Raw genomic sequence first — 17094 nt, forward strand, 5'->3', positions numbered from 1 at the left:
GTCCCTGCGTTGTCTCTCCTCACCTGTAAGCCTGGGGCTGACTGCTCTTCTGTCCGGGTTCAAGGCTTTTATCCCCTTTCTCCTGCTCTTCCGGCCTGCTACTCTGTAGTCAGGTCCTACCCCTAGTAACCAAAAAAGAAAGTTTCCTTGCATATATAAACCTTTCCTTGACTTTTTCCAATAATGAACTAATACAATATTTGTCCTTCTGTGATTGACATATTTAACTCAGTATAATGTCCTCAAAGTTCATCCACATTATGCGGTGTTTTATAGATCATTGTTCTTTAGTGTTGTGTAGTATTCCATTGTGTTAATGGCTAATTTTTGAAAGGAGATTGCCAGCCCCTTTTCCTAGTCTATCTTAGTCTGGAAGGTCCACCATGGGTGACACTACTGGTATTTGAAATACCAGTGGCTTAGTTTCCATCATCATAGCAACACAGAAGCCACCACAGTACAACACACTGACAGATGTAAATGAATAGATAAAACAAAGAATGACTGTTGGCATCTGCACAAATCACACAGATTGAAGAGTCTTTCAGCTTCTACATAGGCCCCTGTGACTCAGGCAGACACCAGTGGTCATTCTCTGCCTTTGAATCAGCACAACCACACTAACAGCCAACTCTTTTTGTTTGTAGTTCAGAGATAAATTAGATTGCCCTTTTCTGACACTTGGGAAAGCTGCTCTTTGAGGATGCACTTCTGGGAGGGAAGGCATATACCGTGTTACAAACATTCATAAGTCTTTGCTGGGGTTGATAAATAATGGTGGCACTCAACCAACCCACAGTGGAGGTGAGATATATTGAAGGCATAAGGCTGGAAGATCTTTAAGAGATCCCTCCCTGTCAGAACATGCCACAAATTGAACCATGTCCTCAATGGAGCCTGTAGTGCAGTGGACCACTTTTATATGGGCTTTCTTGGCATGGTCTTATAATTCCCACCAAATGATTAGGTGGGACTATGCAAATAAGGTGCTTGTGGCCTACCAAAGGGATTGGACAGCTTGCTAACAGTGCAAATAAAGTGCATGGTACCCTTGTGGGGGTAGGACCATGCAAATAAGTGTAAAGAACCTTAACAAGGGGATTGGTCAGTTTTGCCATCCAGCTAGACTTAAAATAAACTACCCTAGAGGTGGAAAGATGGGACCTCACTACTACTATGAAGAAGAGATGGGAGCAGAGTGTATCCTTTGGACTCAAGGTCCCTGCGCTGAGAACTTCCTATATGTTGTAGACAGAGAGAAAAACACTAGAGACAGCACGAGACAGTGAGGAGCAGTGGCAGAGAAATTGCAGCAGCAGAACCAGGGGACTGACAGGAGATGGTACCATGGGCTGGGAAGGTACCAAAGGCTGGGAGAGCCTTTAGGCTGAGGCTTACTAGATGGTAGGGTGCCCCTGGGCACTTACCAGCAGAACTAAAGAGCTTTGTGACACTTGCCTGAGCAGAGCAGAGGCCAGGCTGAGTGGGCAAGAGGCCAAGGGCCAGAGAGAGGCCTGCCTTTGGGCATGGCTGAGGAGGGGCTGTCCTGATAAAAAAAAAAAAAAAAAAAATGTATCCTAAGTCTTTCTTGATCCTGAATTATAACCTGTTACTTTCCTAATAAACTCTATAACTGTGACTATGGTCTGTGAATTTTGTGTGGCAATTGCAATGGATTATTGAACCCAGCGGAGAAGTATAAAGTGCCATGGGAGGTATGGCTGGTGTCAGAATTGGTAAAAAGTTTGGACCAAAACCAAAACCAAACTCACTGCTGTCGAGTTGGATCCAACTCATAGCGACCCCTCCTTGGGTTTCCGTGGCAGTATCACTGTGTAAGTAGATTACAAAAAGGTTGGAGGATGGAGGTATACCTGACCTCCAACTCATAGGAATCAACTAGGCTGTTGATCTTGATTTTCTTTCCCCCTCATGAAGTTTGTGAAGGTCAGATGCCCCTGCCACACCATTTTCTTTAAGGGCTTCTTTTGTTTCTATAGAGTACCACAAAGCACTCTCTCAAGAAGTGAGTGAGAATGGCCAAAAGGGTGCTGTCTAGAAAGGGAAGGCTCAGGGAAGAAGGTCCAGTGAACAGTATCAAGGACTGGAGCAGAGCCTTTTGAGCAAGGACTCCAGAGTAACACCAAGCAGCAGGCTACATACATCACCAAAGCTACCAAACACCAGTTGTGGCTTCAGATCAGAGGACTATTCATACAAAATCAGTCACTCAAACTTTTGTGAGGTGACTGCTCTGGCCAGGTCCTATGCTGGCTGCTGGGCCTATAGATATGAAAGAACCATTACTCTAATGCTACATAACAAGTTATCTCAAGACTTAGGGATGACTGAACACAAAAACATCCAATTATTTTGCTCATGGATATGCATGAATTTTTGCTCATGGGCAGGGCTCAGTGAAGACATCTTGTCACTTTTCAATGAGTCATCAGTTGCAGCAGCCCAAAGACTGTGGGTTGGAATCATCTGACGGCTTGCTCACTCATATGTCTGGCGGTTCATGTTGGTTGTCAGCTGGAACCTCTCCATGTGGCCTGCTTGAGATTCCTCAGAGAAAGCTGGATTCCAAGAACAAACATCCCAAGAGGACAGAGGGGAAGTTGTATCACCACTTGTGACATAGTGTCACGTAGCATACTTCCACCATAAACACAGGCTCAAGGGGAGGGACAGGCCCCATGTTTTGATAAGACAACAGCAATATCCTCTTATACATATGGAATGGGAGATCTTGTTATAGCTATATGTTTTGGTCATCTAGTACCACTCTAATAGAAAAATATCACAAATGGATGGCTTCAACAAACAGAAATTTATTCTTTTATGGTTTAAGAGGCTAGAAGTGCGAGTTCAAAGTGCCAGGTCTAGGGGCTGGGTGAAAGCCCCCCGACCTTGGACTTTAGCTCTACCTCTTGCTCCCAGCCCACTGGAGCTAGAGGTGTCTCTTAACACAGGCAGCTGCTGGCTGCTGAGGCTGATAAACCCAAGGCCGACAAGTACAATGACACAGTCCCAGAATTATCAAGCAACACAGCACGCCACTAATTCAAGTCCATTAATAGTCCCAAGATCCGTAAATATGGCAGGCTGCTGAATAAAGACTCAGCTACATGCAGGGTCTAAGTGTGCCAAAAAGCTCTGAGACTTTTCTCAGTGCTTCTCCTTATATACTGGAAGGAGACCACATCCCTAAGGCAGCTATTCAGCTGCTCACTGCAGATTCCACCATGGAGTTGATTACCAGTCTCATCATGGGGAGTAACTACACTCAGCTGTCCAGCCACTCAAAACCAGGCCCAGCCAAGTTGACACACAACTTAACTACCACATCATCTTAGAGAATTTAGTCTGCTCCCAGGGACCTCAGTGCACAAAGCCTCTAGCAGTCATCTGACTATATGATACTTTTTTGTTTCCATGAGTGGGGGACAAAGGTATCATAAGTAAAGAAAAACTTAAATCTTCCCGGGGAAGTCAGGAAAAGCTTCAGAGAGGAAGGAGCAGGTCATCTGATATTGGATAATGAGGAATTTGCCAGTCAGGTGCAGGACTAAATTGGTAGGCTGAATGTACAAAGAAACATGCTTACTCACTATCCTCAAGTCAAGGCAGTATCTCTACAGAACTAGATTGCCCAATCTTCCTTCCAGGGAGTGGCTGGTGGGTTTGAACCACTAACCTTCTGGTTAGTAGTCAAATGCCTTAGGCACTACACCACCACAGCTCTTAAAAGAAACATGCACAAAAGTCTAAAAAGGCTATTTGGTAATCCCTCAGCAGCTGTGTGGTAACTCCTGAGCTCAGAAGCACAACTTTAGGGGCTACAATGGGAAAGGCAATCTGGGAGACTCGTCTAGAAGCTGCATTTGCACAGTACTGAAGTTTGCAGGGCAAGCACACATTTTTTGTATCACATATATCAATAGGCACTTGTGGTTTTAGGGGGAGAGGGGCAACTGATGTAGATTATGGGGTTCTGAAGCCTGAAACTACCCTTGCACAGCCTTCTTAAGGTTATGGGTTATATCGGATTGTGTTTTAAAGGCCCATTACCTAAGACAGGATTGTCGTTAGTTATCATTGAGTCAACTCTGACTCTTAAGGACCTCATGTGTGATAGAACTAATTGTTGCACCATCTTTATGATTATTAGTATATTTGAGCCCAGTGTTGCAGCTATTGTGTCAATTGATCTCATTGAGGGTTTCCCTCATTTTCATAGGCCCTCTATTTCACCAACATGAAAAATCCTATGGATCATAACATAGCACAGGGAACCCATGGCAAATGCTGGTTGCATGATTAACATAAACAACTATTTCTGGAACAAGTGTTAGGGAATGGCAGGAGAGCTCTAGTCATTGCACATGCACAGGATCTTGTGCACACTGTCCCTGGAACCACATCTATAATTTCAAAGCAAGGCATGGACCATGCTTTCCTGGGGACATTCATTCCTGATCAGAGATCTCAGGAAGATAGTCAAACAAAAAGGAATAGAAAGGTAATGCTAGGAGAACAAGTTTTTTTTTAGAACCAGCCTCAAGATCTCAAGATCCTTTCAGGAGTCATTTATTTCCTGCAGGTCACCTGACTGTACTTCACAGAAAGCCACAACGTGATTTGGGGTCTGTGATTAGACTCTCTCGCGGAACATGCAGGGGACAGAGAGATTCATTCTCAGGAGCCTGTGGAAAATCAAAGCCCTATACCACTCATTGCTCCTCATAGGAACTATTCCCATTTGGGGCCCAGGATGCAGAAGCTTGTTGGACACCAGAGTTTTTCATGATGATGAGGCCCAGCTTTCCAAGACTGGAGTGTAGGAAAATGGGAGAATGGATGGCAAGAAGGGAGAGGCAGGAGTAGGCAGAACCAGGAGGAGCTAGGGGAAATAAAGCATTTCTGACTCCTTGCACAGCATGGAGGCAGGTAATCTATAAATCTAATTTTAGCCTTACTACCAAACCCTGAAGCACAGCAACATTAATTGATGTATCTGCTGGTTGATAAAATCGAAAAGTAGGTCATCAGTTCAGTTCTACAGGGTCCATCTTCTGGGAAGAAAGATAATTTTAGGATCACCATTCAGAGAAGAAAGACAGAGGGTTAGTCCACAATTTACATAACTGCTTCATCCCCTCAACTCATCCCTTTGTGCTGCATGTATCATGTTTGGAGAGTGGCCACCGGTCCAGCTCTGGGTCAGCATCCAAGAGGCTCTGGGCATCAGGATACTATCAGCAAATTGAGCATGACTTCTCACTGCACTCTTGTCTACTCACTGTAACTCTTCCATTTCAGACCCCAGAATCCCTCATATTCTAGAGAGATTAGAAACGTGATTTCCTTTAACTATACATTCAGTAGTTTTATCATTATCATTTTTTTTGTTGGTTCTCCCATGGATTACATAGCATACAAATCCATAATTAAACATTTACTCCTTGGCACTGAAATCCAAAGGATTCCATATGGTCATTCTTCCATAATCTTAGGAACAATTCCTGAGTGAATCCTCAATCCCTGATCTATGTCCCATGGCTTAGCTAAGAGGGTCAATGCACTCCATAATGCTTTCTTGTGGTCGACTGGTGGTCCACTTGCAGATGGCCATAACTGGAAGACTCTTGGAAGTCACCGAGTAAAACCAAGCAGGGATATTTCTCATCTCCAATGTCCAACAGGGAAGCTCATTCATGGGCTGGAGCTAGAGGGCAGCAACCCAGATGTTAGAAAAAAAGCACCAGATTGGAAGTCCTAAGACTAAAGTTCTACGTTGGACTCTGCTCTGAGTCACCTTGTGGCTTTGAGCAAATCTGTTAACTCAATTTCCCATCTATAAACTATAGGCATTGAGCTGGATGATCTTGAAAGGGCTCTTTCAGTTTAAAAAAAAAAAAAAAAAATCTATGATTCATTCTCTTCAAACAAATCAAATAAAGATTTCATTTCCTCAAGTGTATTTGTCAGTGAAAGTTGAAATACCTAAATCCTTCCTGTCTAATGTAAGGGCCAGCAAGTGGCTCCAATGCATTTGCAGAAAAGCAATTTCAGCAGAAAGCATTTCATGAAGGGAAGGAAGTTTAAATCACATAACTTCACTCACCTGTATTTCTTCTGATGTGTGTTGTATTTTCACCATGTGCTTAACAGAAGTCTGGGGAAGTTTTAAGGACCCATAGAAGACCCCAAAGTCATCAAGAAATCTGGAGTTTCTTCTGCCTTGTTTATCTCTATATGCCTAAGTTCATATTTCTGGAAGATCTTGTTGGGGTGTTATACCAATGAACTGAGCATAAAATAGTTGAACAGATAATTGTGATGGAATAATGTGGAAAAGGATAGCAAAAATGGTAGCACAACTTGAAGAATTTAACCAATGTCCCTGAATTGTGTTGTTGTTAGAAGTCATGGAGTTGGTTCCAACTCATGGTGACCCTGTGTACAAAAGAACAAAACACTGCTCGTACCATCCTCACAATCGTTGCTATATTTGAGCCCATTATTGCAGCCACTATGTCAATCCATCTGTTGCATGTCTTCTTCTTTTTCTCTGACACTCTACTTTGCCAAGCATAATGTCCTTCTCCAGGGGCTGGTCCCTCCTGATAATATGTCCAAAGTACGTGAGATGAAGTCTCACTATCCTCTTCTAAAGAGCATTCTGGCTATTCTTCTTCCAAGAGAGATTCATTTTTTCTTCTGGCAGTCCACATTCAACATTCTTCACCAACACCATAATTCAAATGCATCAATTCTTCTTTGGTCTTACTTACTCATTGTCCAGCTTTCACATGCATATGAGGTGGTTGAAAATACCATGGCTTGTATCAAGCGTAACTTGGGTCCTATCTTTGCTTTTAATACTTTTTAAAGTTATTTTTCAGCAGACTTGTCCAATGCAATACTTCGTTTGATTTTTTTTGACTGCTGCTTCCATGGTTGTTGATTGTGGACCCAAGCAAAATGAAATATTTGAAAACTTTGATCTTTTCTCCATTTATCATAATGATACTTATTGGTCCAACATGTGAGGATTTTTGTTTTCTTGATGTTGACGTGTGATAGGCTGTAGTCTCTTTGATCTTTATCAGTAAGTGCTTCAAGTCCTGTTCACTTTCAGCAAGCAAGGTTATGTCATCTACATACTGCAGGTTGTTAGTGAGTCTTCCTCCAATTCTGATGCTACATTCTAATTCGTATAGTCCAGCTTCTAGGATTAGTTGCACAGCATACAACTTGAATAAGTATGGTGAAAGGATACAACCCTGACACACACCTTTCTTGATTTTAAACCATGCACTGTCCCCTTGTTCTGTTCAAACAACTCTCTTGATCTATGTACAGGTTCTGCATGAGGACAATTAAGTGTTGTTCTGAAATTCCCTTTCTTTGCAGTATTACCCGTAATTTGTTATGATCCATTCAGTCAAATGTCTTTGCCTAGTTAATAAAACACAGGTAAACATCTTTCTGGTATTCTCTGCTTTCAGCCAAGACATCCATTATCTGTCTCACATCAGCAATGATATCCCTCATTCCACATCTTCTTCTGAATCTAGCTTTAATTTCTGGCAATTCCCTGTTGACTTACTGATGCAACCATTTTTCAATTTTCTGCATAATTTGACTTGCATGTGATATTAATGGTATTTCATAATTTCTGCATTCTGTTTGATCACCTTTCTTTCAAATGGGCAAGAATATCAATTTATTCCAGTTGGTTAGCATATAGAAATTGTTGTAATGGTGTGTCTTTGTTATATATACTTTTTCTAAAATTAAATTAAATTTTAAATGACACTCTTTACAAATTGTTTTAAAGAAAACAGTTGAGCATATTAAAAAATCTTGTTGTTGTTGTTGTGTGCTGTCCAGTCAGACCCGACTCATAGCTACCCCTCCTTGGGTTTCTGAGGTAGTGTCACTACAGAAGTAGATTGCCCCATCTTCCTTCCAAGGAGTGGCTAGTGGATTTGAACTGCCAGCCTTCTGGTTAGCAGTCAAGTGCCTTAGGCACTACGCTACCAGAGATTATGAACTCAGTGGGCATGATCCTATCTTATCAAGATATGTAGTCCCCCTGCAGATCTAAAGAAAATGTATTGCCCATTTCAGGGTCATCATATTTCAATGAAAAAGTCACTGGAGAGGAGTTAAAAGACACATTCCTCTACTTTCTATTGTTTTGGCCATGGCAGACATCATTAATCAATCAACGCTTTTTTTTTTCCTGCAAAGCTTGAACACAGCTTTCTTCTCCACATAACATTTGAGGCAGCCATTACCAATTGATCAGAGATGGAATGGCAGTGGAGAAGCAATGTGCCATTTCAGACTTAGATTCTTGTTATAATTCAAAACCACACAGGCTGATTTAAGGCTTATCACTTAAACTTTCTGGACCTCCTTTATCTTGTCTGTGAATACAATATACTATTGCCGGCCTTGCCTACTGTCAGGACTGTTTTTAAGGATCAAAACATGTTCTGTGAAGTACGACTTGCCATTCAAAAGTCAAATAATGGAAGAAATCAATGTTTGTTGATTAATTGATCCAAACTTGAAGCCTGCATCGTTAGGCCCAGTCTTCCACTACTACAATTCAGGGGACGGGTATAGATGATGACTTATTGAGTTCAGAAGGCACTGTGTCCTCCAATGGCAGTTATCTCCAGGAAGTCATAAGAAGCCTGCAGTGCTGCCCCCAGGTGTTCTCGCTCAGTCTTTCTTCACTATGCATCTGGAATATGTGAGAGAGCTGATCTGTGAAACAATGTAGCCCTGTTGATAATACAGCGATCATTGCTCCTGGCTTAGTATACCTGGGACATTGACCTAAGCCCTTTCACATGTATCATCTCATGTAAACCTCACTGAAACCCTATGAAGGATGGACAATATATATTCTTATTTTACAGACATAGAAATCACTCCTCTGGAACTTAAATAACTTATACAAAGTCACATAGCAAAGTCTGAATCCAAACCAGGTCTGCCTGGCTCCAAAGTCTGGACTTTTAACCATTTATTGGCCTTTAATGACTCCAGAAACTATAAACCAAAACAACCCAAACTCACTGCTATCAAGGTGATTCAGACTTATAGCAACCCCCATTGGGTTTCCAAGGCAGTAAATTTTTATGGAAGCAGACTATATCATCTTCCTTATGTGGAGCAGCTGGTAGGTTTGAACCACTGACCATTTGGTTAACAGCCAAATGGTTCACCATCACACCACCAGAGCTGCTTAGAAACTATAAGTATGACTGATACAAGTTTTAAAACAACTGAGATAATAAAGATGCTCTATGAAGATTTAGGAGCCACTATGAGTCAGATCCAACTTGATGGCAGTGAGCTGAGGTGGTACAAATGGCTAATGTGCTTGGCTGATAACCAAGTTCACCCAGAGGCATCTAAAAGAAAGGCATGGTGATCTAGTTCCAAATATCAGCCTTTGACAACCCTGTGTTGTTGTTGTTGTTGTTAAGTGCCGTCGAGTCGTTTCCGACTCATAGCGACCCCATGCACAGCAGAACGAAACACCAGCCACTCCTCGGAAGGAAGGTTGGGCAATCCTACTTCCGTAGTGATACTGCCTCGGAAACCCAAGGAGGGGTCGCTATGAGTCGGGGCCGACTCGACAGCACATAACAACAACAACCAACCCTGTGTAGCACAGTTGTACTCTGACACACATGGGGTCACCATGAGTCAGCATCAACCTGACAGTAACTCTTTTGGTTAAGAACACTTAACTGACTTAGGCAGAAGTGTAGACACATTGATGCATAAGCTTTCAGCATCACTCCTTCTCAAAGCTATTTGGAGCCACCACCAGTGCCCTCCCCAAAATGTATTTACAAGTCAGCTTCTTTAGGGACACATTCATTTTTAATCACATGTGTCTACACTTGCAGAGAGGAAGTAGCATACTGAATTGAAAAAAAATACAACTAGTGTGACTTGAGGCTGAGATACATTTTTATAAAATACACAAGTAACATGACAACTTTCCAGGGAGGTGAATCCCCAGAGACTTACTTGGAGGAAATTAATGGTGCTAGCAAAGCCTGGGTAACTTCTTGAGAAGGTGTTGATTGAAGTTCATTAGTGAGAAGGAGGATTCGCATCACTCACTGCACATCCAGCTCTCACAGATGGGCAACATGTGCTCAGAACCAGGGAGAGTTTCCAGAAAGCAGCTCTGCACTTTTTTGGGAGGAGCCGGTTAGGAGAGAAAAAAAAAAAAAAAGGAGTGTTGCAGATAACGCATCCTGAGACAATGGGGAAGGGACAGTTAACGTTTGAGTTAGAAATAGAGTAGAACTTGGGATGTGTCAAACCCTGGATATTTGTGGACTCTCCCTCTGGTAGGGGTGTCAGTGTCAGTTTGTTCTCTCCTTCACTTGAACAGGAGGCAAAACACAGACTCAGGCTTGCCATCTGGCAATTAATGTTATCATTGTGGACTTTTCAAATATCGGATTTTCTCTAATAAGCAGAGTATTTTTATGGCAGGTGTTTTATTTTTCATTACTTATATTTATGTAGACAATATTTTTGCATTTTTGCATGTAAAGGTCATCTGTGGCTTTAGCCTAGGAGTAAGGGGTATGGTGCCATGATGACATTTGATGAGGCAGTTGCTGATCTCATGAGGTTCTTGTGGGTCATGCTAAGGAGTTTGTAGATTTTCCTTAACACAAATATAAATTGGGTGTTTCACACATATTTCAGTGATATTGTATGGAATGCATTGTATAACACCTAGCATACAGTGGGTGCTCAATAAATGGGAGCCCCTCACACTGCTGATGGTTACTGCATTTCACCTGAGGACAGTATGGCCAGCTTGCTCAGTGCCTGTGTTCAGTAGTAGTTAGACTAAACCCTATAATGTGCAGCATCTCTCCTCCAGTCAGAGTATTTTTATACCTGGGCTGTACTCTATTTACAGAACAGCACACACAGCCCTTTGGGGAGCAGCTGGGGCTGCACCAAGTGGAGAAATCTGTCCTTGGCAGGCTTGGTTTAGGGTACACTGATTTAACCAGTATGTGCAGAGCCAAGTCCCAAGATCTTTGGGCAGGCAGGAAGAGGTGTGGACTCATCCACTGTCATTTGCCAGAGGGAAGGCATACACCTGAGAAAATATGAGCCCAGTGGTGACTGGGGAGAGGCAGGATAAGGAGGAGCATCAGCGGCTTCATTCACTAGGAGGGTCTGCATGGCCAGATGCTGTGCCATGGGCTTCTCTTGCACCACTAATCCTAGTAATTGTGGGAGGTAGGCATCACTGGGCATCCCTATGTTAAGGCTGATAGCACTGGTATCATCCAAGGAAGATACCCTACATTTACATTATAATCTCCAGCACTGGAGATGACTGTGGTGACCATAAGAGACAAAGTTCTTGTCATCAAAGTGCTTAGAGTCAAGCAGAAAAGGCACAACACACACACACACACACAATTAAAATTTGTGATGTGTTCTAAAGAGAAACATAAGTGCATATGCTGAAATTGAGTAGTAAAAAGGTGCTAATTATAAATGGGTGGGACAGTGATAGTTCAGTGGTAGAATTTTTGCCTTCCGTGCAAGAGACCCAGGCTGAAGTCCTGGCTGTACCTCAAGTGCAGTGACCACTCGTCTGTCAGTGAATGCTGAACAAGTTTCAGCAAAGCTTCCAAGCTAAGATGGACCAGGAAGAAAGGTCTGATGATCTACTGCCAGAAAATCAGCTAGTGAAAATCCTATGGTTCAAAATGGTTCAGTCCCCTTGTGCATGGGGTTACCATGAGTCAGAGGCCAACTCAACAGCAGCTAACAATAGCAATTATATTTAGGAAAGGGAGCAGTTACAGAGACGGCCTCTTTGAGGAGGCACAATTTAAGCTGAGACCTAAAGAATAAGTAGGTGTCAACTGGGAGGAAAAAGCATTCCAGGTAGAGGGAATAGCATGTGTAAGAGTCCGGAAGCAGGAAGATCTTGGCTTGGGAAAGAATTGAAAAATCATCAGTGGCTTTAGCCTAGGAGTGAGGGGTACAATGACATAAGGAGAGAGGCAATTCCTGACTCAATGGGAGTCTTGTGGGCCATGCTAAGGACTTTGGAGATTTTCCTTAATGCAGTGGGAGGCTATTAAAAAGTTTTAAGCTAGGGAGTGACATAACCTGATTTATGTTTTAAAAAGATTACTCTGGTTGCCTTGTAGAGAATGGATTGTAGGGGTCAAATGCAGGGAGGCTGTTACAGGTGATTGATGACAATGACTTGCTTAGAATGGTGGCAGTGGAGATGGAGAGGAGTGGATGGGTTTGAGATGTAATTTGGAGATGAAATTGACAGGGCTTGGCAAAGAGAAGAGAGCAGAGCATTCAAGGAGAGGGATGATGATGGGAATAGGAAAGGGAGGAGGGGGGCATTGAGAGGCTTGGCCTGGCTCTTAGAGAGGCTGACAAGTGGCAAGTCTATATATAGTACCTTTGCTTCTGTTTAACCACTGATGGAAACCCTTTTTGATCTTGATGCCCTTTGTTTCTTATCACAGCAAAATGACGGGCAGTTCACAGTGATCCAGCTGGTGGGTATGCTGAGGGGCATTGCTGCTGGCATGAAGTACTTGGCTGAGATGAATTATGTGCACCGGGACCTGGCTGCTAGGAACATTCTGGTCAACAGTAACCTGGTGTGCAAGGTGTCTGACTTTGGCCTTTCCCGCTACCTCCAGGATGACACCTCGGATCCTACCTACACCAGCTCCTTGGTGAGTCCTTCTTGGTATTCTCAGATAAAAAAGTGACATGGGTAAAATGTGGTTTCAAATGGCTGGGGACCTGTGGCAGAGCAGGCAGGAAAGGATTGGAACTTGGACCCATTATTCCACTGGGTAAACCAGATGTCAGAAGGACCATCCTTCCATGAGGAAGAATAGTGGCTGTTTGTCCAGGCAAGCAGTTTGGCGGGAGGAGAGGTCAGTGTCTACTGAGAAGCTGTGGTGTTCCTTGGCCAGTGGGCAGAGGAAATCTTGGAAAAGATGATTTGGGGGAATCTAGAGTTAGTAGCAGCAGAGACAACTGCCCTCAGGCAGCAGGCTGCAGACACACTTCAGAACTTTTGTCCCCACTTGGGTTGGATATTGTGCTTCGAGGAAGACTCTTAGAAGTCTTCCTCTCCCCCCTCTATATTGTACCCAGATTGTTTTAAAGTGCCATCTACTTGATGATTATTTCTACATTTCTATTTTCTGCTCAACCTTCCCTTACCACCCTAAGTGCTCTAATAGTCTATGTCCACTTCTTCCTTCACATAATTCCACTTAGTACTTTCACTAACTCCTCAGACTTAGCAGGTCCAAATAGACTCTTGATTTACTCTAGTTTCCTCTCCCCAGTCTCTCCATTTCAGTAGTTGTCACTCAACTTGTAACTGAGATCAGAAAATCATTTTTTTATTTCTCTCTGTTCCTCACCACCCATGTTCAATCCCTCAGCAACACCTAGATTCCATGTCCTGTAAAGTCTATCACTTTGTTGCTATCTCGCTGGTGGCACAGTGCCTAAGGCATTTGACTGCTAACAAGAAGGTTGGCAGTTCAAACTCACCAGTCCCTTCTTGGGAGGAAGATGAGGCAATCTGCTTCCATAAAGTTTTACTGCCTTGGAAACCCACTGGGGGTCGCTCTGAGTCATAACTGACTCAATGGCAGTGGGCTTTTTGGTTTTGTCTCACCTAGACCTTTGCAGGAGCCTCCTAATGGCTCTCCCTGGTTACCAGTGTCTCATCACCTCCATTGCTAACAGCATCCAAAGTAATTGATCTGCCTACCTACCTACCTACCTATCTTCTTTAAACCTGCAGAAGCAGTACATGAATATTATTAAAACCAAAACAATACAGAGAAGTAGAAGGAAAATAATAAATTATAGTCCCCCTGAGGCAGGGGTCAGGAAACTTTCTCTTAAAGGGGAAGATAGTAAATATTTTAGGCTTTTCTAGCCAAGAAGCAAAAGTCAGGATATTATGTAGATACTTCTATAATCACTTAAAAGGATAAAAGCTATTCTTAGCTTAAAAAAAGGAAAAAGAAAAAGAAAAAAAACTCACTACTGTCATGTCAGATCTGACTCAATAGTGACCTCTCCTTGGGTTTTTGAGGCGGTATCACTATGGAAGTAGATTGCCCAACCTTCCTTCGAGAAGTGGCTGAACTGCCAGTCATCTGGTTAGCAGTCAAATGCCTTAGGCACTATGCCACCAGAGCTCTTATTCTTACCTCAGGGGCTATGAAGGAGTTGATGGCCAGCTAGATTTGGCCCACAGGCCCTAATTTGCCAGCCCCTGCCCTGAAGCAGCAATTTCAATAGTTAAGTATGAGTCCTCCCACACTTTTCTCCTCCTTCAAAAGTTTGAAAATTTTTGTTTTGTAATTGTGGGCTCATACTGTACCCATTATTCTGCATCTTATGTCTGTCCTAGACATTTTTATTGCCAGATTACTGTTCTGAAAGTTTGTGAACAGTCACACTCCACCAGGAGTGTAAGGATGCCTGTTTTTTTTTGTTTTTTTTTTTTTTTTTTTATCTAGCACCCTCACCAGCACTGGATGTGATCAATCTTTAAAAGTTTGCCAAACCAAGGATGAAAAATAGTATCTCATTACGCTTTCATTTACATTTCCAGCTGACTGCTGGGGTTATTAGTGACTTTTCATACAGTTACTGGGATTTATGTTTCTTCTTCTGTTAACTGTATATATCTTTACCTGTTTTTCTATTGGGTGGTTTGTTGGTTTCTTGGAAATTTATAGGAAATTTAAAATGATTTAACTCTTTGCCTGCCATATATGATACATTTAGTATCCCCTCCCCCATCTACCCTTCTTTTAGTATTGTTTTGATATACTTTGGTTTGCAAAAGTGGTTAATACTCATACAATCAAAATTATCTGTCTTTCCCTAATCTGTCTTTCCTTCTGCATTTTCTTTGGTTTCCTTTTATTTATTTTTTAAGTTGTCTTTAATCCAAAGATATAAAATGTTTCTTAAATTTTCCTATACTATTTTTATTTAGACTTTTTTGTCCTATAAGGAGCTCTGATGGGGTAGCGCTGAAAGCATTTGACAACTAGTCAAAAGGTCAGTGGTTTGAACCCACCAGCTGCTCTGCAGAAGAAAGATGAGGCAGTTTGCTTCCATAAAGTTTTACTGCCTTAGAAACCCAATGGGGGTTACTATGAGTTTGAATCACCTCAGTGGTAGTCAGGGTTTTTTGTTTTGTTTTGTTTTTATTTTTTCCTGTCCTATATCTAGATATTTATTTATTTTATTTATTTTTATGAACAATTTCAAACATATGGAGAAGTTGATAGAATTTTACAGAGAACAGCCATATGCTCACCTCCTACATTCCGAGCGAAATATTTTGTTTAATTAGTTTATTTCAAAACTCTTCATTTATCCATTCATTATCAATCCATCTTTTTTTTTAATCATTGTTGAACACAGGGAAACATTCACCAAGTTGCCAACAGCAGTACATATCACTCCTAAACACTTTAACATGTGTGTCATTAAATAAAGTTAAATATTGTTGACAGTTCTTTTTTAAAGATAAAATTCACATATAATGAGATGCACAAATCTTCTAGTTTTAACAGATACATACAACTATGTAGCCCAAACTCCCATCAAGATATAAAACATTGCCATTACACCAAGAGTCCTTCATGTCCCTTCCTAGTTAATTCCCACCCCCACCTCACTCACAGGGGCTACCAATGTTCTAATTTTTTTTCAACCATAGATTCATTTTGCCTATTCTGGAACTTCATGTATGTAGAATCATACACTGGCTGTTCTTTTGTGTTTGGCTACTTTTGCTCAGCATTATGTAGGTATGATCCATTCATGTTGTGTACAGCAATAATTTGTTCCTGTTTATGACTAAATAATATTCCATTAGGAGCTCTGGTGGCATAGTGCCTAAGGCACTTGACTGCTAACCAGAAGGCTGGCGGTTCGAACTTAACAGCCACTCCTCGGAAGGAAGATGGGCAATCTACTTCCATAGTGATACTGCCTTGGAAACCCAAGGAGGGGTTGCTACGAGTCAGGTCTGACTCAACGGCACATAACAACAACAACATTGTAAACCATTGTTTACTTATCCATTCTCGTGTTGCTAGACACTGAGGACTGTTCTAGAATTTATTTTTGCATACGTTTTAGGAAGTATATTCTCACCCTGTTTTCTTCCAGGTTTATAGATAATTATGACAGCACCACTTATTAAATATATTACTCATTTTTTCACTGAATTACATGTTACCTTTGTCATGTGTTAAGTTCTTGCATGTACTTGAAATCTGCTCCATGTGTGTATTTATTTTTGTGCCCAACTATACTGCTCTTATTAAATAGCTTTAGTGAAATATTTACTATCTGGCTAAGGTTGGTTACCCTTCATTAGTCTTCTTTAAAAAAAAAAAAAAAAAAGCTTTCTTGGCTATTCTCAAATATTTCTTTTTCAAATACAGTTTAAAATAACTTTTTCCAGTTCTAAAATGCATACACACATACCCACACATCTGGATTTTGACTGGAACTCTGTCACACCTTAGGAAATATAACAAGACCCCAAATTCCTAAATAATTATATGAGCTAATTACACAATTTTTATATTTTATTGCTGTTGTTCTGTGTCGTCAAATCGTCTCTGATTCATAGTGACCTTACGTACAACAGAACAAAACACCGCCCGGTCCTGTGCCAGCCTCACAATACCTCCTATATCTGAGCCCATCACTGCAGCCATTATGTCAATCTATCTTGTTGAGGGTCTTCCCCTTTTTCGTTGACCCTCCACTTTACCAAGCATGGCATTCTTCTCTACGGAATGGTCCCTTCTGACAACATGACCAAAGTAGGTGAGATAAAGTCTAGCCATTCTCACCTGCAAGGAGCACTCCAGCTGCACTTCCTCCAGGACAGATTTGTTAGTTCTTTTAGCAGTCCATGGTACTTTCAGCATTCTTCACCAACACCACAACTCAAAAGCATCA

The 17094-nt window shown here is 41.8% G+C and overlaps 1 protein-coding gene across 1 annotated transcript in view; it reads left to right on the forward strand.

Moving 5' to 3' along the window:
• EPHB1 (EPH receptor B1) overlaps positions 1–17094 on the forward strand; it is a 475286-nt gene that overhangs the window by 391559 nt on the left and 66633 nt on the right. Inside the window, exon 12 of the mRNA XM_042780351.1 lies at positions 12582–12797. Within this exon, the coding sequence (XP_042636285.1) occupies positions 12582–12797 (216 nt within the window). The remainder of the gene's footprint in view (positions 1–12581; positions 12798–17094) is intronic.

The sequence above is a fragment of the Orycteropus afer genome, unplaced genomic scaffold, assembly GCF_000298275.1.
Source record: "Orycteropus afer afer isolate SDZICR_OR568_19922 unplaced genomic scaffold, OryAfe1.0 scaffold00003, whole genome shotgun sequence".
In the NCBI taxonomy this organism is placed as follows: domain Eukaryota; kingdom Metazoa; phylum Chordata; class Mammalia; order Tubulidentata; family Orycteropodidae; genus Orycteropus; species Orycteropus afer.